Raw genomic sequence first — 23145 nt, 5'->3', positions numbered from 1 at the left:
TAGAATTGGTCTGGCCTCATTTAAAATATTTGGAGCAAACTGATAGTCTTAATATATCACGGCAATGACCAGTGGCATATTACTAACAATATTACTATAAATAACATCCAAAGTTCAAGTAAAAACATACACGTATTAAAAGCATCAATGAATATTTGATTCCAGCTATAATGAATAACAAACGGAATTCATGAATGAATACAGTTTGTTTTATTTTATGAAAGAGACATTTCAATCGTTAACATCCTGAATTTGTAGGCGAAGACATTTTTCCAAAATACAATATTGTGAAGCACCATACAAGTACACTGTCTCTTCTTTCGACAGACTAAATAGCAGTCATGTTCAAATCTCTTTGAGGCTATTTGGTGCTGAACACATGCTCACTGATAATGTCATTGAAGGCAATATTAGGGCTGCAAAGAAACCAATATGTTGTGAATATGAAATGTATCATGAATATTGGGTATGAAATATTCACGCATACAATACACTTGAAGCTGTCTAAACTGGCACTCATCGGTACTGAAGAAATAATCCGGTTTAGACAATATGCCAGATTGTATAGCTGATGATAAATGTACATGCCACGGATAGGACTGAGATTTTATGTCGGTGTTGACAGCTTGCTGGATATATTTCAATATGAATTGTTTTGGTTTGTTTGAATTGGAGTATGTAATCTTCATTGCACCAGAATAATGTGAGCTACAGAACCCAACAGTATCCATTTTGCCCCTAAAAAACAATGTGGAACTTCCATCAATAAAGAGTTATATCATCTGTATAGTTTATGAATAATCCTGTGATTATGTGAAAAAATTTATATATCTATGGCTTTTATTAATTACACATTTTTATATATGCATGTAATCTGTATGTGTATATGTTATAATAAGGGTTGATAACCCAGCAAAAGTAAAGTAAGTGAATATCTCTGGAAAAAGCTGGTGCGTGAAAAGAAGATCAGCAACCAACTGCTAAGAGGTCACACTAATGTACAGTTGAAATCCTTTCTTGTTTTTATGGATGACAACTTCTTGATAAGGGTCATGACGTTTCGAAGTGTGTTCTTACTTCTTCATCAGGTGAAGCATTTTGAAGTGGTTTATTATCACGATTTAAACTGCCGAGATAATAAATATATAACACTGATATAGTCAACTGCATTTACGTGTCCACCATCTGGGCAACTAGCAACAAGTGTGGGTTTTGTGACGCTTGAAAGGGTAAATTGCTATTCATAGTCTTACGTTGTCTGTTGGAACTGTACAGTGTTGGTGTTGAAGGGTCCTCTTCCATCCTTCCTCCTGGCCAGATTTGAACGTGTAAGTGGGGGCAGGAATGTCTAATGCATAGAAATTGGTATGTAAACCAACTTCCTTTACATTTCCTACTGTATAATGGACGTGTCCCGGCATGAGAAGATGAATCTGTTGAAGGAGAACAGGCCAGTTTCTTTCATATGTCATATGATGAGAGGTTTCTGTAATGGCTAGTCCATGTAAATTAGGGCGTTTTCTTTGACATTTTCTCTTGTCAAATGCATATGCACCCCTATCTCAGAACGTAAACTGTTGAAGGGGCAATGCCACTTTCTTCCTGTGTCTTCCATCAGGTCAACTACCAACAGATAAGAGGTTTCTGGAATGCTTGTTCCATGTTCTTTTGGATAATAAATCTGTACCCTGTAACAAAACTTACGTCTGTGAAGGGTCATGTGCTCTCTCCTTCCTGTATCTTCTTTCTGGTCACTTACCAACAGACTAGAGCTTCTGTTGCCTGATGTACATTGGTAAGGGGACAATTTTCTTTTGGCAAGTGGATGTGCACCCCTGTAACAATGTATATCTCTTGAAGGGGCACATGTCACCTCCTTTTGTATGTTTTCCTTCTGGTCAGCTACCAAGAGACGAGACTCTTCTGTAAGGGCTAATCCATGTATATTGGTGACAGTTCGTTTAAACATTTTCTTTTGGCAAATGCACATGCACCCCTATAACAGAACGTAAACCTTGTTGAAGGGACACATGTCACATTCTTCTTGTGTCTTCCATCAGGTCAACTACCAACAGATGATAGGTTTCTATAATGCTTGATCCGTATCCTTTGGTCAGTGGACAGTTATCTTTAGCATTTTCTTTTGGAAAATATAAGTGCACCCCAGTTAGAGAAGGTAAGGGCACATGCCATCTCCTTCATGTGTCTTTGTTCTGTTCATTACCAATGTACATTGGTAAAGGGACAGTTTTCATGCACCCCTGTAACAGAACACAAATCTGTTGAAGGGGCACATGCCACATTTCGTGTGTCTTGCATCAGGTCAACTACCAACAGATGAGAGGTTTCTATAATGTCTGATCAATGTTCATTGTAAGGGGACAGTTTTCTTTTGGCAAATGTATGTCTGTAACAGTATAAGTCTGTTCAAGGCTACATGCCACTTCCTTCCCCGTGTCTTCCTTTTGGTCACCTACCGATAGACGAGAGGTTTCTCTAATGGCTTATCAATGTACATTGGTAAGGGGACAGTTTTATTTAAGATTTTCTTACTGCAGTGTGGCATTGTAAATCAATTGGGGGTGTGTGTGTGTGTGTGTGTGTGTGTGTGTACATGCCACATCATTTGTGTGTCTTCTTTCTGGTCAACTACCAACAGATGAGAGGTTTCTGTAATGGCTAATCCATGTACATTGGGGACAGATTTCATGCACTCCTGTAACAGAACACAAATCTGTTGAAGGGGCACATGCCACATTTCGTGTCTTGCATCAGGTCAACTACCAACAGATGAAAGGTCTCTGTAATGTCTGATCAGTGTGCATCGTAAAGGGACAGTTTTTTTCAAGGGTTACATGCCACTTCCTTTCGTATGTCTTCTTTCTGGTCAACTACCAACAGACGAGAGGTTTTTCTTGAACGTTTTCTTTTGGCAAATCCATGTCTGCCCCTGTAACAGAGTATAAGTCTGCTGCAGGAGCACATGGTACTTTCTTCATGTGTTTTCCTTCTGGTCAACTGCCAACAGACGAGATGTTTCTGTAATGTCTGAGCGATGTAAATTCACTCTATAATAGAATGTAAATATGTTGATAGGTCACACATACCTCCGGCCATGTGTCTCCATTTCTTTCACATGGCTATTGGAAAATGAACCTGCCAATTCCAAGAATTTAGGTCTTGTGTCTTTCCATCGACTTAACTACCACCTGATGACTCACACTATGCTTTTCCCCCTACAGTTACACGGGTTTTTTTTACAGAAATAAGTATGTTTTGAAAATACACGTAAGGTATTATATAATTGGCAAAGAGTAATGCTACGGGTTTATTCATGTTCACCATGTGGTCAACTACCAACAGATGAGTGGGTTTTGCAATACATGACCCAGAAATGCAAGCTACTTTGCATCGAACCTATGTGTGATATGTTTGGAGGAGGGAACTCGGTGATAATGTCTGTCGTCCCAAAGGCATGTGCATATATTCTCAGGCTGGCGACCTTCTCTCACGCAGGCCGAAGTCTTCACTCTTCCAATATCATTGCACAAGGTCCGAATCCTGAAGCCTGTTTTAGGGAGGAAGTTCAATGCTTGAAGTCTTTGAATGTCATTTAGAAGTGAAAATACATAAGAATGAAGATTTTTATGGATATCAACTTCTTTATGAGAGAACACAACGTTTCGGAGTTAATGCTTACTCCTTCATCAGGTGATTGAGAAAGGGATACAGAGGTGTATTTATATGTACAGGTAAAACAATAACAAAGTAACAAGTGGAATGAGTTAACGAAAGCTAGTATAAACAAGCACTGATGGGAAGCCGATAGTTAAGATAACAATGATGGAAGCCAATGGTAATGCATTACAGTTGATTGGATATGTTTACATAACATGATTGGGGATAAGGATGGAAGCCAATGGTGATACATTACGCATGATAGGATGATGTACATAACACACGATAGGGGGTGAGCATGTTTACATGAGGGTTGGTGATGTACAAACACAAGTATGTACTCGGGTAGATAGGCTATACATGAATTACATAGATAGAATGTACACAGGTAGATGAGATTAATTTATCAATAAGTCCCAGGCACTTGGTAGGTACACTCCTTGGTCGCGGTTGATGGCTGGTTTCTGTCTCCGGATCTCGATGGCCTCTTGCAGTTTCCTTTGGCGCCAGTTGTTGTTGTTGGTAGATAGTATCCTAGTGTCCTCCCATCGAATTGAGTGTTCAGGGTTCTTGAGAATGTGTTCAGAGATGGCCGATTTCTGGTCGAGTTTCCTGACTGAGGTCTGATGTTTCTTCATTCTGGTGTTGATTGGTCTCAGCGTTTCTCCAATGTATAGGTCGCCACAGTTGCAAGGGATCTGGTAGATGCATCCTCTCGGGTTAGGGTGTTCACAGCTGGGTCCTTTACCGTTGGCTTTTAGGTAGGTCTTGATGGTCTTGCCACTGGAGAAGGTGACATCGATGCTGGCTTTGGTCTTGATGAGGCGTGATATTTGATGACTGATGGGGCCAAGGTAGGGTATGGTTACTCTGATGGGTGATGGAGAAGGTTTGGGGCGGGGTTCTCGGTCCTTAAGGGTCTTGTTGATGGTGGCTGTGACGAGCTGGGGAGGGTAACCGTTGAGTGTGGTGAATGTCTTTCTGAGGTGGTCCAGTTCATTGTTTAGGGCAACGGGGCGGCAGAAGGCTTTGGCACGTCTGGTAAGGGTGGCGATGATAGCTTGCTTGATCTGAGGGTGGTGGCAGGAGTTGTAGTGGATGTACTGGTCGGTGTGCGTCGGCTTGCGGTAAACTGAGGTTCTAAGTCCATCGTCTGTGGTGTGGAGGGATACATCAAGGAAGGGCAGGTGTTGGTTGGTCTCAGTCTCCATAGTGAACTTGATTCTTGGATGTTGGTCGTTGAGGTGGTTGAGGAGCTCATTGGGGTCGTTGTCATAGGCGATGGTGGTGAAGGTGTCGTCGACTTTGCGGTACCAACAGAGGGGCTGGAACGGAGCTGTGGAGAGGGCTGCTTCCTCGAAGGAGGTCATGAAGATTTCTGTAATGAGAGGAGAAAGAGGTGAGCCCATGGGGAGACCGTGGATCTGCTTGTATATCTTACCATTGAATGTGAAGTAGGAGGTGTCAAAGCAGCTGCGGGCGAGGTTGATGATGCTGTCTATGGTGAGCTGGGTGTCCAAGTCATCTATCTGGTTGGCTAACTTGCTGCGAAGGATGTCCAGGGCTTCTTCTAGTGGGATGTTGGTGAAGAGGTCCACGACGTCGTAGCTGACCATGGTGCCTGTGGGGTTGGATTCTTTCAGCTGGTTGACAAAGGATGAAGAGTCGCTGATGTAGGACTTGCCATCTTTGCCAAGTGGAGCGAGGAGACGTGTAATGTAATGCATTACCATTGGCTTCCATCATTGTTATCTTAACTATCGGCTTCCCATCAGTGCTTGTTTATACTAGCTTTCGTTAACTCATTCCACTTGTTACTTTGTTATTGTTTTACCTGTACATATAAATACACCTCTGTATCCCTTTCTCAATCACCTGATGAAGGAGTAAGCATTAACTCCGAAACGTTGTGTTCTCTCATAAAGAAGTTGATATCCATAAAAATCTTCATTCTTATGTTCAATGCTTGGTCAAGTTAAATCAGTCATTAATTCTCTTTGTGGGCATTTCTTTCCGGGGTATATATATTCATGTGTTTTGCATGTTAATGCAATCTACTGATTGTAGTTACACGTATTAATACAAGCATCCAATTTCTGTTTCTTGAACTGAAAAAGTAACCGAGTCCAAATAATCAATATGTTTGTACATTATTTTCATTACTTGACTACTTAAGTCGTGGTCACCGTTAATATTCCTGAATAAATGTGATACTACAGAAGTAGCAGTTCCGTGTCCCCATGTCACCATGTAATCAGCTGCAGTTTTAAATATGCAGCTGTAATATTTGATATCAGTTTCCACCGCTTTGATGCTGCTGTAGAAATGCTGAAAAATTAGGAGCTTCGTTGATTATTTAGAATTGTTTCATCTCGATGATTTTACCCGAATGTTTTTCTGTCAAAGGATACGCCACAATACGTTCCAAACATGTTTATGTTACGAAAATAATGTAAGTCCTTTTTCGGTGTTTCTTACGCACCCATGGGTGACAAACACGTGTATCACACGTGTGAGATCGATTTCTAATCCCGTGATTGGCTACACCATGGTGATGATACCAATCGCCATTCAGCTGCCCGTTACACAAAACTCGTTTTTCCTACTGTTCGTACCTCCTACACTGTAACATGTGAGGTACCAATGCTACGAGGAAAGTTAAGAGATCGCGTACGAGCGTTTTGTTATACGGGACCTTGGTACCACTGTTAGCAGTGTCAGTAGCGGTGTAGAATAAACACTAGTTATAAATGTGGAGCTACAGTGAGTGAGTGTGCTTTTTACGCCTCCTTAGCAATACTCCATCAATGTCATGACAAGGGACACCAGAGGTAGTGAGTTTGGTTTTACGCCGCTTTTAGCAATATTCCAGCGATACCACGGCGGGGGACACCAGAAAATGGGCCTCACACATTGTACCCATGTGGGAAATCGAACCCGGGTCTTCGGCGTGACGAACGAACGGTTTAACCACTAGACTACCGCCACCTTTTTTACTATTACTAATACTTGAGATTTTGGATGTTTTTTTTTTTCACAGCTTTGAATTACGTTCATATTATTCGTTCATTACATTTTCTATTCCATTGCTAGTTCCGAGAAAGCCCTGGTCCTTCCATTCACTTTTGAATGAAAATGATGTTATATTTTGGATAATCTACATTACAATGAGCATAATCATTTCTGTTTAGTATGGTGTTTGGGGCGGTGGGGTAGCATAGTGGTTAAATCGTTCGCTTGTCACGCCGAAGACCCGGGTTCGATTCCCCACTGGGTACGATGCGTGAAACCCATTTCTAGTGTCCCCTTCCGTGATGTTGCTGAAATATTCCTGAAAAGCAGCGTAAAGCCATATTCACTCACTGTTAGTATATTTTGTCATATTTCACTGAGCTGATAGTCATCATGACCGTAAACAATATATATTTTATGTCATAAATTTCTCCACATAAAAGTAATCTTCGTTTCACTTATGTACCTAACATGTACATGCTTATGATGTAGGTTGCTGCCATTTTTAATTGGTCCTTTGACTGTAATTTACATTTGTTCCGCGTATGTACAGTAACCATTGGTGTAATACTACACATTCTGTACTGACTCGTGCTAATATCTCACATTCCATACTCGCAACAACATCTGGTTTAGACAATCGTTCATGATGTAGTGAGGTACAATTGAGTGCTAATCCGGTTTAGAATAGGTCCTCACCAACCCATGTTTGCACAAAAGGCAATTTATTCGAGGCGACGGACGTGACCGGGTGGTCAGGCTCGCTTACTTAGTTGGCATGTTACACCCTGGAGTCCCTACAGAGTCCGATCATCTAGCACCAAAACTGAAATGCAAATTCCCAAACACGAACAACCAAAACAATAGGCTTTTGGTCGTTTTATAGAAAAAAACCCACACCTTTAATTATTCCTTTTGTGAAACCTTTTGACGAACCTGAAGGAAAAGTTAGTGTCCTGTAATTATCAATTACTGAGTAAACTGGACTTTAACAGGTTATCTCATATTTGGCCGATTGCATGCAGAAAGGAATCTCGTGTATACACAAGGATCTTACTAAGGCACCACTGACTGACGATGTTTAAGATGGCTAGACCAGACGCTCGCAAAGCACTGAGAATGTTCAGACGTATTACTGACTATAATAGAAATATCTGCTGAACAATATCAATACAAATCATGCTGTAGGAAATATACTAGTAATTCTCACAGATGTAAGCGTAGGTTAAAACATCTCAGCAATACTATTCATTCACGGCCTTCACTGGCTTATTCATTTAACGAATTGGACTAACGTGCGCGATAAGATTCCCGAAATGCAAGGTTTCAGAAAAAAGTGCTCAACGTTAGACCATATACACATTACTTAAAACGCTCTAAATATACCTGTCACGTCGAAGACTCAAAATGTATGTCGCTTTTGTCGATTTTGAATAAAAGTCTTTCACTCTGTTGATCTATATAAAACATGACGGTCTTTAAGAACTGTTTGTCTACAGGGGCAAATACAAATTAACTCGATATTACAGACCATATGCTAAAATATCAAACGTGTGTACGATGTAGTGATAATGTAAACGACTTCTTTGTGACTGCCAAGTCGACCTACGACAAGGATGTATCTAAGTCCAGTATTGTTTCATTGGCTTTATATGTGAATTTTACGTGGCTAACGGAAAAAATTGTATTTGAATGGGTTTTTTTTCTGAGGAATCAGATTCTGCTGTTGGGCTGCAAAAACAATTTAACATTTTGGAATGCTACACCAAAGAATGGAATTTATCAGTGAACTGCTATAAACAAATATTGTTATTTTCAGAAGAGGGTGCCACGTGGCACTGAATCAAAAATGATTTTTGGATGGCAAATGTGGTTTACATATATTGTAGTAAAGTTTACCAATGTGATGAACATGCAACAGAAGTGTCTCGGGGTTAACATTCCGAACAAAATAGGTCAATATTAATGTAATACTATCTCGCAAAAAATGGGAGCTTTCACTTCGAAAGCATTTTTATAATTGTCCGATGCCCAAAGTCAGCCAATCCTGTATATGGATCAGAAGTGAGGGGATTCCAAGTTACGACTGTCCCCAAAAGCAACATCTCTTTCCTTGAATAAATTTCTAACCGTTGTCCCATGAACACCCAGTTGCATGGTCTGTGGCAAATGTGCCCGATACCTTTTATACATCAGCTCCCAGATAAGATGCTTGAAATGCTGGTTAAATATTCTTGGGATGTACCACCACCGAACCCACAAACTTAATTATACATGTAATATGCTTGTACTTACAGATGGCATTGGTAAAGTGACATGGGCATCTCATGTGAAAATAATATATTGTTTTCTCATGGATTCGGCCTTGTATGGTTAAATGAAGCAGCTGTTGATGTTAAACTCATTATAAAACAATTTTTTCGTGAGCGATCAATAAATATGTTTTACCAAGAATGGCATTCCACCCTAGAAAATTATGACTTGTATAAAACCTGTAAGCGTCTTCCTCAACCCGAAATATGCTTATCTGTATTATTTGTCTCTATTTATTCAGTAAAAATTTAGATTGGTAGATCTCATGATAAACGAAGAAAGAAAAATGTCTATTGAAAGATCAAAGAGGTTGTGCCCATTGTGTCATTCTGCTGTTGAAAATGAAATTCATTTTACTTTTATGTCCGTTTTATTGTGATCTGAGACAGTTTTATATATTTTTTATCGTGTATCTACCTTGCCTATCTCTTCAAAAGCCGAAGCTGTCATATTAAAACTATCAATGCATGGTAAAACAAACTGTGAACGATTAGTGTATATCCGAATATGGAAAACGTACTGAAATGTATTTCAATGAAGTTGGTTGCATTTTAAACCGCGTGGTTTCTACTTATTTCTGTTTCCTTAAAAACTTGCTCTTGATATTTTTTCTATCATTTCTTCCAATTTTGCAAATTCTTTCCGACAAACATACACAAACATTTTTTTTCAGTTACTAAGTAACACATCAGCACATTTTACAGTATTTACAGTTTGTGTTTCTTGTTTACATGATATAAGAATAAACATACATTTTTATCATATCCATATTTTTTTGTAGAATAGATAAAAAAATATTGTCGTGAGAAAGTTACGATAATATTTCTTAATATATTTATTCTTGATACTAGAGTATGCTTAAGAGACGTAAAACACATCCTGTTCATCTTCAGTTAGCAAACTACCATATAGATTTACCTTATTTACAGTTAATATAAAAAAGTCTAACCCTTTCCACGGCTAGTGAAAATTTTTCCACAGTTCTCACAGTTCCAAATTCAAATGTATATGTATGTTTGATGGTTGTTTGTTCACAAAATGCAATCCCACTGCCAGTCAAAGTGAGTAATGTGAAGTGATATGTGACATTTTCCCTGTATCTACACAGGCTGAATGAATCTGTTTCACCGTTGCTGTAATTCATCTGTTTTGATTTGTTTGGTGGTATTTGTTTATGGTGTTTGTTAGTTTTATTTCTTGGGCTAACGTTTTCTTTTATTATCGTCATCAGCTCAGGGCTCTCGCCCCATCTACACGCTGCCCATACAGCGAATGGGACTTCTCCCAGGAAACACTGCCTAGTCGAACCCACCAAGAACTTTCCGGAGGATATGAAGGCTCCCCAACACTGCAGCCATTAGCCGACATCTGCTTCACCCAGATTGTCAGAAGGGCTGTACGCCCGGTGGAGGACCCAGGCACACCCCTAATCTCTCCAAGAGATCAGGAGGTACCAAACCAAAAGCACCGAGGACAATGGGGAGCATGATGACAGTGTACTCGGGATGCAAGAGAAACATTTCAAAGGCGAGGTCCGCATATTTACGAGGGGATGTCAATAGGTTTTGAGCCTTGCATAGAAGATTGCAGCAAGATTTCGTACCCACATTCCTGGACGGCAGCGGCTGCAACGCAAGAGCTGTTGTCTTGATGTAGAAGAATACCACGTCTGATCTTGCCCCGGCGCTTCTCCTTGATTGACTGTCGCACTTGCCTCAACAAGTTAACTTAATATTCCCCATTCATTGTCCTTCCTTTTGGTAAGTAATCTATGTGGATGACGCCTTTGCTATCCCAGAAGACTGTCGCCATTACCTTATTCACTGATCTGGAGGCTTTTTGGTCTTTGGAGAAGTGGCATGTTTCCATTCCATGGATTCTTGTTTGCTCTCAGGATCATAGTGGTGGATCCAGGTTTCATCACAGGTTACTAGCCTAAAGTGAAAATCTTCTGGATTCTTGTTGTATCTGGTTAGCATGGAGTTGCTTATGGTGACCCTTGTTTGCTTCATTTGATCTGTAAGCATTCTTGGCACCCATCGTGCGCACACCTTAGACATGACGAGATGATCATGAAGAATTGTCTCGATGGATCCGTGTGAAATGCCTGTGGTCTCCTCTAACTCGTGGAGTGTGATTCGACTATTTTCCAGCACAAGTCTATGCTCTCTGTCAATGTTTTCATGACTAGTGCTTGTTGTTGGGCGACCTGGACGGGGGTCATCTTCAAGACTCTCTCTACCATGCTTAAATTCATTGACATCCCCTCGTAGCATACTTTTCCTGATTCTTGCCAATCACATTGCTGTCAAAACGGACAGCAAATTCAATGACATAAATAAATCCATTGCCTTTATCAAAAAGGACAAGATCAGGTTTGTCAGCTGGAATTTTTCGTATATGGGCCTAATTCATAGAAGTTTAAAAGCATCATGATTCATGACATGCATCACTAGATGATCATCTGATAAATGACAGGGCCAGATGGTAATGTTAATGATAAATATACTCTTGTATAGCGCCGATTTCTAGTATAATCAATTGCTCAAAAGCGCTTGTAAGCAATGAACTGTCTTGGGAATACACATAGTCTAACAGCAAAAGACTATAATAACAAATGAGGTTTCAGTAGTGATGTGAATGATTCAGTCTGAGGGGCACTTCTTATTTCATATGGGAGAGAGTTCCATATCTTGGTGGCTGAGATTTCGAAACTTCCCTCGCGAAATAATTATGAGCTGATGGATACAGGAACGTAGTTCTCTCAGGTTTGTATTCTTGGATGAGTTCAGAAATGTTTTGGGGAGCATCGCGGTGGATAGCACGGAGTGTCAGAGTCAGAACTTTAAACTTGATTTTGTCCTCTACTTTGAGCCAGTGGAGATCTTTAGGATTGGAGTGACATGTTTTGATCTTCTGGTTCTTTTGATTAGACGTACGGCGGAATTCTGGACTCTCTGAAGTTTAAAGATGAGGCGTTTGGGCAGCCCAAGAATACGGGCGTTGCAATAATCCAGATGAGAGATTGCACGGGCTTGAATGAGCAAAGCTGTTGTTTTAATAAGAATAAGATTCTCACCCCTAGCTACTTATATGAACTTGTACCAAAGACTGGTAACAATAGTCAATACAAACTCAGAAACAATCCCCAAATTAAAAACAGTAAACCATAGGACAAACACACATGAAGCATCTTTCCCACCAGACACAATTAAAATTTGGAATTCGTTACCTGACGACTTACAACAGGCGAATTTATAAGTGCTAATTTTAGTTTATTTCATTTTGTCTATTTCATTTTGGCTCTTTTGTCTACCTCTTGTCGTAGCACCAAAGTCTGTTTGTGAAATCTTCACCCTCTCACCATGTTCAACTCTCCGAATGATTTCTACAAATCTGTGAATGTTCGGATACCTGTGTGGAATTTCACGGTTCAGTCGGTTGTGAAACCTTCTATATTGTTGATTGTCCTTGGCCTAGTTGTCTGGCTGTAGTTCCACCGGAGAAGTAGACATCGTGCTGTGTCGTCGACCCAGGTTGTCATGATGTAATTGTCGAAGTCGACTGCTCTTGGGACGTCTGGAGAGTCGTCCATGACTTCAATCCACGTGTCCTGGACCGTGACTTGAAGGAGTAGAGGTAGCCCAGCTGCTCTCCTGGGCCTCCTTTGACAAAGGTGATCGTAAGTCACTAAGGTAACCTTAGTGCAATGTTAAAGAATGTCAGATAAGGTAAACCTTAGTAAAGGCTGCTTCGTGAAGGAGCCCCTGGTCTGTATAGTCTATGCATTGTTCTCTCTTTGGGACAGCCCATTATGCCTGACAGGCCATTGCCGTGTGTTATTTTAACTGATTTTAGGGATACTAGAGTGTAGAGGTAATGTAGGGATTATGGGGTACAATCGTTTAAACTATAATTAATTATTTCTAATAATAATTAGTCTCGTGCAAGTATACTATGTCACATACCTGCATGTATTGTTAGTGTGTATTTTCTGTATATTTTGTTATTAATTCAGTATTAATTATGATGGGTCACATTTCGTTTTCATATCAGGTCAACACTTTTAGGATTCTGGTTTTCGGAATTTATCTGCTCCTAGTTTTCGATGTCTGCTTCCGGGAGACTTATTCGAGGGCATTCTACAGTGTTGACGATGTTCGTTTGTGCCCGAACTTTCAGGAAATGACTTAGTATATATATATAAAATCAGGTTGCCGTGTTGAGGGCGACACTCACACTAATTCACATCACTGCCAATGCTTGAAAACCCGTCAACGCCTGACCTACAGTATCTGCTGTCGCACCGATCGCTGTGTTGACATTCTGCCATAGTTGATTCTCTCTCACACCAAGACTTTGGTGAGCTTGCTATATTGTATTTTGTGACCAACTGACTTTTTCTCTCTTGAATTGTACCTGAAATCTGCATTGTTATATTGACTTGTGACTTTGTATACCTTGCTCTCGTTGCATAACAATACATAATTTGAACGTACACGACTTGTCATTGTTCTGTTTTGCTGGTTCACAGGGGATTTCTTAAATTTTTGTCACGGTAAATTCTAAACAGTATTCAACATAAAAAGTCAACAAAAATTCAAATTCAACAAATGTGGTTTATTTCGCAAATTCTTAACAAAGAAACGTTGATATTTTCACTTTGTTTGCTCTCTAAGGAGGCAGGGTGGCCAAGGTGACTTGTACTGGAGTAACTGATCATCACATATTTTCTTATAATATGATAATATTTTAAATTATTAATCCATTAAAAAAGTTATTAGGAACCTATTTACATTTAATCCTATTATGACTTAGCAGGCCCCTCGCCCAAGTGTGTTGGTTGCTAAATACACACTATAATTTCATGAGGAATTTCGACGTCGTTTTAGTGAGAGTCAATTTGCACTAAAAGTACGTTTTTGAAACTGACTCTGGGTGTCAGGTTTCGGAAGAGAGGGATATCGGATTAGAGGGAGTTTCTTTTATGATGTCATATAGGGACACATTTCGGGACCAACAGGGAATGTCGCATTAGAGGGGTATCGGTTTAGAGACGTCAACAGTGTATCCAGCATACACTTAGTATACCCACCATGTAACCCTGACACCGACAATGAACCATTGGTCTAATGACACAAAAATGGTGGCATATTTGGTTACGCTCATATCAAAGAAAACATGTAGCCATATCCTGGTCTTCATCAACCCTACACTAGGCTTAGTCTCTGAATAGTAACAAATAAACCCATTTTAATTGAAATGGAGACCCAGGGAGACCAGAAATGAACCTGAGGAAATCTAGACTTCCTTTTGCACTGCAGAAAAGGCTTGACAGTGGGCAAAATAACGCTGTGCGGAGTCTGTGACACAGATTAAAGCAACACATGCTTGTCGAAAGAGGCGACTAACAGGATCGTGTGGTCGAGATCGTGAGGGCAGGCTCGCTAACTTGGTCGGCACATTTCATCATCTCGGTATTAAGTCACTAACAGGTCACAGTCATTGTTTAGCGTTAATCCGCAAACAAGCAAACAATCTTGCCATATCTGTTTTGAAATTTGTTCCATCCGGTAACAGAGATTCTTTATTAAGAACGAGATAGGACGTTTTGAAGTAAGTATGTCTTTATTTGACGATGTCCAGTCACACATAGGTACAGTATGTAATATTTGAGAAGCGGACTGAGAGATACTTTATATTCATTTTAATCATCACAAAATATCCAATCAAATGACGTATCTGGAATACTCTCAAACCCGATGGCTTCATGCATCTTGATAGACACTGGGTTAACACGTTCTATCATGACAAACGCCTCTTTCTTTATCTGCAGGTGTTTGAGAGCGAGATGGGACATGACAACCTTTCCGTACCCATTGCCTCGGTGTTCTTCCAGCACGTACAACACCCCCAGACACCCGTAGTGATAGGTGAGGGCGTATCCCAGCAGCGCCCCCTCCCGGTTGTACAGACACGTGGACGGAAGTGTAGTTATTAAGTGTTTGATGTAGGCTACGGACATGTCTCCATTACGTAGTACCCAGTTGGAATTCACCAGATTAGCTTGGTGTGTCGTTAGACTGGACATGGTACAACCCTCAGGGATAGGCCTTTGAGAACAATGATTGTCATGTATGAGCAAACTTCGATTTACGCAACTTATCTCGAACCCATGACACATAAAAAGAGATATGCAGGGGCCAAGCTTTTAACTCGAGACAGCAGTTATATGGACACATCAAAGATGTACAAAACGGTTTTGTCCATATGTGAATATAGTAAACTTCGTTTAGCTCGTTATAGCCATAGTTCGATTACAATATATGTACTGCAAGTGGAAGTAGCAATAAAACAATTGGTAATATCTGACATTTTGTCATAATCGTGTTCGTTATAGGACGTAATTAATAATAGACTTAAATTTTAAGAAATGTTGAATTGTATTGATGACAATCTCAAAACTTGAGTATGACGACAGATTCACCATTTAGCATATGATGGATAGTAATTAAGCCTTTGATATATCATGGCGATGAACAATATATTTTGAGAGTGTTTGTTTTAATCAAGCAGGTTCTTGTACGCCTACCACGTTCAGGAGATCGGGGGTATAAATGTACCTGACTTTCAGCGTATCTTGCGTGACCCTCAGTAACGTAAGGTCTTTGTAGAGAGAGGTGGGTACCCGGTAGATCTGAATCACTTCTGACAGAACTGGCACAAGACGTCGGTCCACACCTGACACAGAGAAAGCAGTAAGAGGTCGGATGAATGGACGTCACTACAAAAGTGCAATAATCGAGATCGCTCTGTTCACTTTGCTTGAAGATTTCCTATCCCGAACTCGTCAAGTGTTTGTTTGTTACTTTGTTACCGGACAATCAAGTGATCAAAAGCACCGAAATGAGATACGATGACCTGTGTCAGGCAAAGTCAGCCAACTTGGCCAGCCGAGCCCGTTAGTCGCCTCTTCTGGCAACAAGCATGGCTCCCAAAGAAGTGAAATATAAAGAAACGATATGGTTTTACGCCTTACATTCAAATCGTTTCACCTTGGACCAGTCCAGATTGTGTAGAAGTCCTCTCAGTGCTTCCTCGTCAGTAGCGTACAGGGTCACAAGCGGCTCCAGGTATTTCAGCTGTCGGCCGTCATAAGTTATAGACCATTTATCCCAATGGAAATGTCAGAGCATTTGTCACAACTGGTTTAGTTTGAATTTATATATAGGAAGGTTCCTGTAGCACCGTAGCAATATAACCGCTCCATCATCAATCATCACGTGGGAGATATTTGTGGAATATATGTATTGAAATTATTTATTGTAGCTGCACACGCACCTCGGAAGGGTGGGGGAGCAGTCCTGGATTGAAATATGATAGTTTCACCATGTTAGAATTAAATATTTTGTTTATACTGTCAGAAACGTGAAATACCTGTAAATCATCCCCCTTCGCCCGAACAACCATTGCTCTGCAATCTGACCATCTGTCAACAAGGAATTCATTATCAGTTATACGGTGCTCCAGTGCGGCTTCCACTTCTCCCACAATCTGAAATGAGAACGGGACAAAAGACCCCAATCATCTTCTCTGCATAAACCATACTCACTCTCGGTATCGACTTCTGTGACGAAGACTTGTTTATGTTATAGAATCTGTCCCAGTTGTTAGGAATTGATACTGACGACAGATCCTGCAAAGCTCTATGACGGGGTGAGGTAATAAAACAGTGTCACCTTAATCCACGTGTGAGATGTCTTGAATATCTCCAGCATTTGTACCAGCTGAGCTTCATCGAGTTTGACCGCCATTCTGTTTTGAGTGATCTTGAGTGACTAGGTTCCCCTTCATGTGTGAGGTATCCCTCCTTATTTACAGATGTACATGCTGTTACGTTGTCCTCATCTTTCTCTGTTCATTGGCTCACACTGGGAGTTTATGGGACATTATGTATTACCTTGATCGGTGACACTGTTTCATATTTCCTAGTACGTTTTCCTAGTATGATATTCATGTAAGGTATATCACTGAGCGATACCCGTTGTTGACGACACACAAGTATCTGCAGATAAAGTACATACAATCCAAAATGAGCTCAGAGCAGAAGACGGAGCTGAGGCACCATAAGCACGCCAAATAACTCTAGATTAAGTTTGTTTAATCCTGGAACATATTTTCCGGTATCTGGGACACAGACTACCGAGGCGTGTACACACAATGCCATTTAGTAAGTAGTCAAATGTAACAGCGGTGAAATGTAGAGACGTGTGCAAATGTACTATGGCATATATAGATATGTATCCTAGATGTAGCCTATTTTACCAATTCACCCATGCGCCCCCGTCGATTGGCCTATGGTTTGCTGCTAAACGCTTATACGCTATGCCATGAATTATGCTCTAGATGGCACGAAACGAATTATTTCATGTTTCTCACGTACATATGCTCAATATACAAGCGAGTCGACAAAGTGCCACCTGTAGTCTGATCTACTGATTTCTGCAGGTATTCGTATTTTTTCTGAGTTTTGCCCTATTTTACTAGCAAAATGTTTTTCTGGATGTCCTTTTACGCATCCCAGTGAACGCCCAGTAGCCGACATATGTCATTTGCAATTGCGTACATTTCAGGGATACAGGTTTACAGCCTAAAAGAACTGTTTTCCTTCTACACTGAGTCAAAAAAGAAACTTCACATTCTTTCTTCAAGGCACTATAAAAGAACAAGAGATTGTAAGATGGTTAAATTGTTATTATTGCATTGCTGAGATCTGTGTGATGTACTCGATACACTGACTGTGCCACAATCAGTTCCATAAGGGTATACAGAATGTCGAGTCGCACGAATAAAAATTCGAATGGAGATTGGCAGCCCGCAATCGATTTCGAATGGTCTGTGATGACAGCCGACCTCTAAACATTTCAGCCGTGGTTCGTGTAGCCGGCAGAAATCTGTCACGTAGGTGACGCAGGACGATTTGACGGTCTTCTGCTCGTGACGTCACACGTGGACCACCCGACCTTGGGCGATCAGAAGTGGTTCCAGTTTGTTGTAGACGACCTCGCAAGTCATACACAGTACGACGGATGCGTCCCATTGATCTTGCGACGTCAACAGCTGATCTTCCCGCTTGCAACATGCCAACGGCACGTTCGCGTTGCACATTTAACAATCGTGGCATTTAAAGTGCCGTTAGAACTGTGGCTTAAAAGTGTTTTTTTATTCTTGAGGCAAATACAAACAACTGAAATGAAGATAACTTCGATGAGAAGATCGACTGCACGAGCAAAACCTGATTTGGCGCTCATTTGAATGAATGAGTTTGAGTGGGACAGTCGAAACATAGGGATCCCATTTCGGATATATAGAGGTATCATCAGAGAAAAATTGTTCATTATTTTTAAAAATTACATTTTGTGAAGTTTCTTTTTTTTTTAACAGTACTTTATCAATTGTATCATCACGACATTATGATATATAATGACCCTATTCGCTAGAAACCGGTGTCATCACTCATTGTCACTGGTTCCTTCCTACAATTTCCACAGCTTTTTTGAAATATGTTCTGTCCGATAATCGAGAGTCTTTCCTAACAAAGAGATAAGCCGTTTGAATGTAGTATGTCTTTATTTGACGATGTACATACGTGTAGTCTGTAATGTTTGAGAAGCAGACAGAGAGATACGTTATGTTCATCACAAAATATCCAATCAAATGACGTATCTGGAATGACCTCAAACCCGATGACAAACCCCTCTCCCTTTATTGGAGATGTTTGAGAGCGAGATGGGACATGACAACCTTTCCGTACCCATTGCCTCGGTGGTCTTTCAGCACATATATCACCACAAGACATCTGTAATGATAGGTGAGGGCGTTTCCCAGCAGCGCCCCCTGCCGGTTGTACAGACACGTGGACGGAAGTGTAGTTATTAAGTGCTTGATGTGGGCTTTGGGCACGTAGTGCCCAGTTGGAATTCACAAGATTAGCTTGGTGTGTCGTTAGACTGGACATGGTGCAACCCTCAGGAATTGGCCTATGAGAACAATGACGATCGTCATGTATAACTCCGAGTAACGTTTTTAGGTCCTTTAAACACAATCGATAAAAAAGAGATATGCAATCTGTTACTACAGGACAACAGTAATATGGACACATTAAAGATGAACAAAACGGCTTTTGACGGTATCCAGATATAGTAAAATACGTTCATAATGAAGGGGCCATTCGAGTTATCCGATTCATCTCGCACTTATCGACATGGCCAATACAAGGGACATGCAGGGTCCAAGCTTTACTTCGGGACAACAGTTATATCGACACATCAAAGATGAACAAAAGTTTGGCCGTATCTAGATGTAGTAAGCTGAAAGGGAAACCATTTCACTTCAAATTAAGATATGCATCAAGTAGAGCATAGCTATGTAACAGTTTGTAATAACATTTCGTTGTAAGTTCGTTCGTGTTCGTTATAGAACTTAGTTTACTGTCTAAATGTAAAGACCTATGGAATTTTAACGTGGACAGTATTGTGTCTTAAGACAGAAGCTCCATTTACCATGTCACGGTTACAAACAAAAGGTATGATAAATCTACATTCAGTAACGTAAGGTCTTTGTGGTGAGTGGTGGGTACCCGGTAGTGTTGAATCACTTCTGACAGAACCGGCACTAGACGTCGGTCCAGACCTGATAAAAAGAAAGCAGAATTCATGTAAGAGGCCGGATGTATACCCGTTAGTGTAAAAACACATCATTTCATTTTGCCTCAAGATTTTCGCGAATGAAATTCATATTACATGAAATGTGCAAATGAGCCACAAAACAAGAGGTGAGAGAAAGAGCGTCACAAGAAGTTCACGTGGTCGTGAGCGAGTATGTGCCTAGCTTTTGTATTGACCAGGTATGGCACCTTCCCACCATTGAGGCCATTTAAGGTTGGTGAAAATCCTGGGGAAGATCATTTTATATCCAAGGAATCATGTCTATTTATATCCGTCGTACTCTACATTTCGCCACTTGGAGTTCATCCTTGCAGCTTGATCTGTCGTTGGGCTGGACAACCGGAAAGAAGGTATTTTTTATGACAATGAACACCATGCATGGGATCTTCCGGTCCATGGTATCGCATTACAATGATTCTGTGTAACATATCACTGTACAACTCAAGTAGCGTGTGGCCTGGGTTATTGTGTTTAAACGATACTCCATGGGCTCTCTCTGCCAAAAATGGTATCCCAGTCAAACAGTTACGGCACCCCAAATCATGACGCCACCACCCGCAAAACGATCCTCTTCGATAGGCCACCGGACCACTATACGAATGCACATCAGGAGATTTAAGATATGACAGGAAGTCCCATGCAGGTGCCTGCATGGATACAGCCGTGTAATTGCATACAGAGATCACCCCGATGTAAAATATTTCGTACTTTTTTTCATAGTTAAAAGTATATATTGAGCAAAGCTGTTTATAGCAACATTATTGCAAGTCTATCTTCCACATGCACTAGGCTTTTGTGTTTGCACGTTTGAATTAAATATGGTGATGGTGTGTTTAAATACCCTTGTTTTTTGCAGTTTTTAACAAAGTATCATTTCACTCAAATTCAACGAGTATTAAATCAGTTGCTTCACTGTATGTTCTGACATGTCGTTTAAAGTGTCCATTAGGCACACAAAATGTTCCATTTACCATAACAGTATACATGACTTCACCACGTTTAAGTTTATGTGAATATCAACTTTTAGGGTGTTCCCATGCTTTTTGTTTGTTGTATATTTTGAGAGGTAAACAGTTGGGCTAATTTTTTTCAGAAGGATATACATACTGAAAACGTGGTATGAAAGATGATCTTAATGGGACGGACATTCAAGGCAAAATGGTATTCGGGTTTCTCTAACAGGAAAAACACGCAAGGGGCATAGAAGCTCTCTGCGAGCAAGATTTAAACGTTTTACATGTTCAATCAGTAACATATAATCAGAGCAGCGAAATCTACAAAGGGCAATACGATATACCTTCACATTTATAGCATTAATGCAATATTCTTCTGACACTGTTATTTTTATCTGTCTGAAAACGTCCACTTTAGTATATGTTCAAGATCTGAGGCCATTGATCATCATATTTATACACCCCTGCGCTTAGACTGGATTAGGAAAATGGTTACACTGCTAATTTGGCGATCAACCCAAACATTTCCAAAGCCATAGCTGAAGAGAAGTTTCTTAATCCCCAAAGCCCAACAAATCAAGATTCTTTTCAGCTGATACTGATATTTATATACTTTATACGTCTTGCCTTGACCTGTTAATCTACTTTATACGTCTTGCCTTGACCTGTTAATCTACTTTATACGTCTTGCCTTGACCTGTTAATCTACTTTATACGTCTTGCCTTGACCTGTTAATCTACTTTATACGTCTTGCCTTGACCTGTTAATCTACTTTATACGTCTTGCCTTGACCTGTTAATCTACTTTATACGTCTTGCCTTGACCTGTTAATCTACTTTATACGTCTTGCCTTGACCTGTTAATCTACTTTATACGTCTTGCCTTGACCTGTTAATCTACTTTATACGTCTTGCCTTGACCTGTTAATCTACTTTATACGTCTTGCCTTGACCTGTTAATCTACTTTATACGTCTTGCCTTGACCTGTTAATCTACTTTATACGTCTTGCCTTGACCTGTTAATCTAGACCAGTATTTCACAGCGTTATATTAAGTATTAACCGTTAAAGAATAGCGACCCCTGCAGTGATAATTGGAATAGTAACAGAGGTGAAGTATTTGCTTATGAAACTTGTCATGAACATTTGGCCTCTTTGGTGAGAAACCCCAGATTTCAGAACCATACATGTATGATATATGGCCGGATGTGACGTTCACATGTGCGCCTTTGAACTGGCTTCCTGTTGTCAGTTCGTTGACGAAGGAAACGTGACTCATCGAAGAGAGGTCTTCTCCGCACACGTGATCCCAATATGTGGCGGTCTGTAAATAATAGAGTCTGGACCAGACAATCCAGTGATCAACAACATCAGCATCGATCTGCGCCATTGGGAACCGATGACATGTGTCAACCAAGTCAGCAAGTCTGAGCACCCGTCCCCGTTAGTCGCCTTTTACGACAAGTATAGTTGCATTTTATGGCAAGCATGGGTTGCTCAAGGCCTGTTCTACCCCGGGACCTTGACGGTTCGAATCCATCGGGCCTTGACATGGTCTTGATACCAGTGGGAGGCCACTGCGGAGATGTTTGTTTTCTTCGAAAGTGCCAAATGATGTTTTTGTGGACGTTGAATGAACAAGCAACGCCACCCTGAAAAATGAAGCAGACACATGACTCACCATGTGTCATTTTAACCCCGAGGCGTTTCACCGAATTATTCTGGCATCTGCACTTCTTAAGAGTGTACTGACTGGAAACGACTAGCATCGACATGTCTGGTCTTTCCAAATGAACATGTCAAAGTGCAATTCAAACAATGTTCAAAATTTGTTGCGTTTTAACACACCGTTTCCCGTGTACCAATCCAAACATTCATTCTCAAGATTATCAAACGAACAATTCCATGCGAAAAAAACCCCAACAAAACATTTTCCCTTAGTATACAAAAAGACAAATTAAACGCAATATCACTATTCTGAATTTATTTTCCTACCCCTTTACATTCATAATCTCTCTTTCATAACATGTAAAATTTGAAGGTTTATCAGGACAAAACTTCATGTCCCATAAACGGATTGATGTTCATGCTGTTGATCTCTGTGTAGTCTGGTTCAGACTAGCGTTTACAGACCGCGGTATATGGTTGGAATAGTGCTGAGTGTGGTGTTGAACAAACAAACAAACGAAATAATAATGTAGGAAATATATTGAATACACAACGATCCCAAAATCCTCAGTGAATAGAAATGGAAAACGATATGGTTATATGCCTTACATTCAAATCGTCTCCTCTTGGACCAGTCCAGGTTGTGTAGAAGTCCTCTGAGTGCTTGCTTCCTCTTCAGTAGCGCACAGGGTCACAAGTGGCTCCATGTACTTCAGCTGTTGGCCGCCATAGGTTATAAACCATTTGTCCAGATGGAATTTCAGAGCCTTTGTCAGTGCCACTTTATCTTCCAT

At 40.5% G+C, this 23145-nt stretch overlaps 1 protein-coding gene and 1 pseudogene across 1 annotated transcript; both read right to left on the bottom strand.

Annotated features, from left to right (window-relative positions):
- Positions 1-14612: 14612 nt before the first annotated feature.
- Positions 14613-16817, bottom strand: LOC137260677 (glycine N-acyltransferase-like protein 3). Its single transcript, XM_067798271.1, has 5 exons — positions 16743-16817; positions 16441-16557; positions 16043-16145; positions 15627-15744; positions 14613-15116 (listed from the first exon to the last, which is right to left on the bottom strand). Exons 1-5 carry the CDS (start codon positions 16815-16817, stop codon positions 14711-14713), a joined length of 819 nt encoding a protein of 272 aa, XP_067654372.1. The 3' UTR covers positions 14613-14710.
- A 1708-nt stretch (positions 16818-18525) lies between these two features.
- LOC137260676 (uncharacterized) lies at positions 18526-23145 on the bottom strand (annotated as a pseudogene).

This window comes from Haliotis asinina, chromosome 14 (genome assembly GCF_037392515.1).
Source record: "Haliotis asinina isolate JCU_RB_2024 chromosome 14, JCU_Hal_asi_v2, whole genome shotgun sequence".
Taxonomy (NCBI): Eukaryota; Metazoa; Mollusca; class Gastropoda; order Lepetellida; family Haliotidae; genus Haliotis; species Haliotis asinina.
Note: the sequence above shows the minus strand (reverse complement) of the source record. Positions and strands in the feature narration are given on the sequence as shown.

What these genes read in the sequence shown, in the direction of transcription:
- LOC137260677 (XM_067798271.1), bottom strand. Translation starts at nt 16,817, where the DNA reads ATGGCGGTCAAACTCGATGAAGCTCAGCTGGTACAAATGCTGGAGATA. An exon ending in CGAAGGGGGATGATTTACAG is followed by an intron (nt 16,146 to 16,440) that starts GTATTTCACGTT and finishes GACGGCCGACAG; the next exon opens with CTGAAATACCTGGAGCCGCT. An exon ending in CAAGATACGCTGAAAGTCAG is followed by an intron (nt 15,117 to 15,626) that starts GTACATTTATAC and finishes TTGTTCTCAAAG; the next exon opens with GCCTATCCCTGAGGGTTGTA.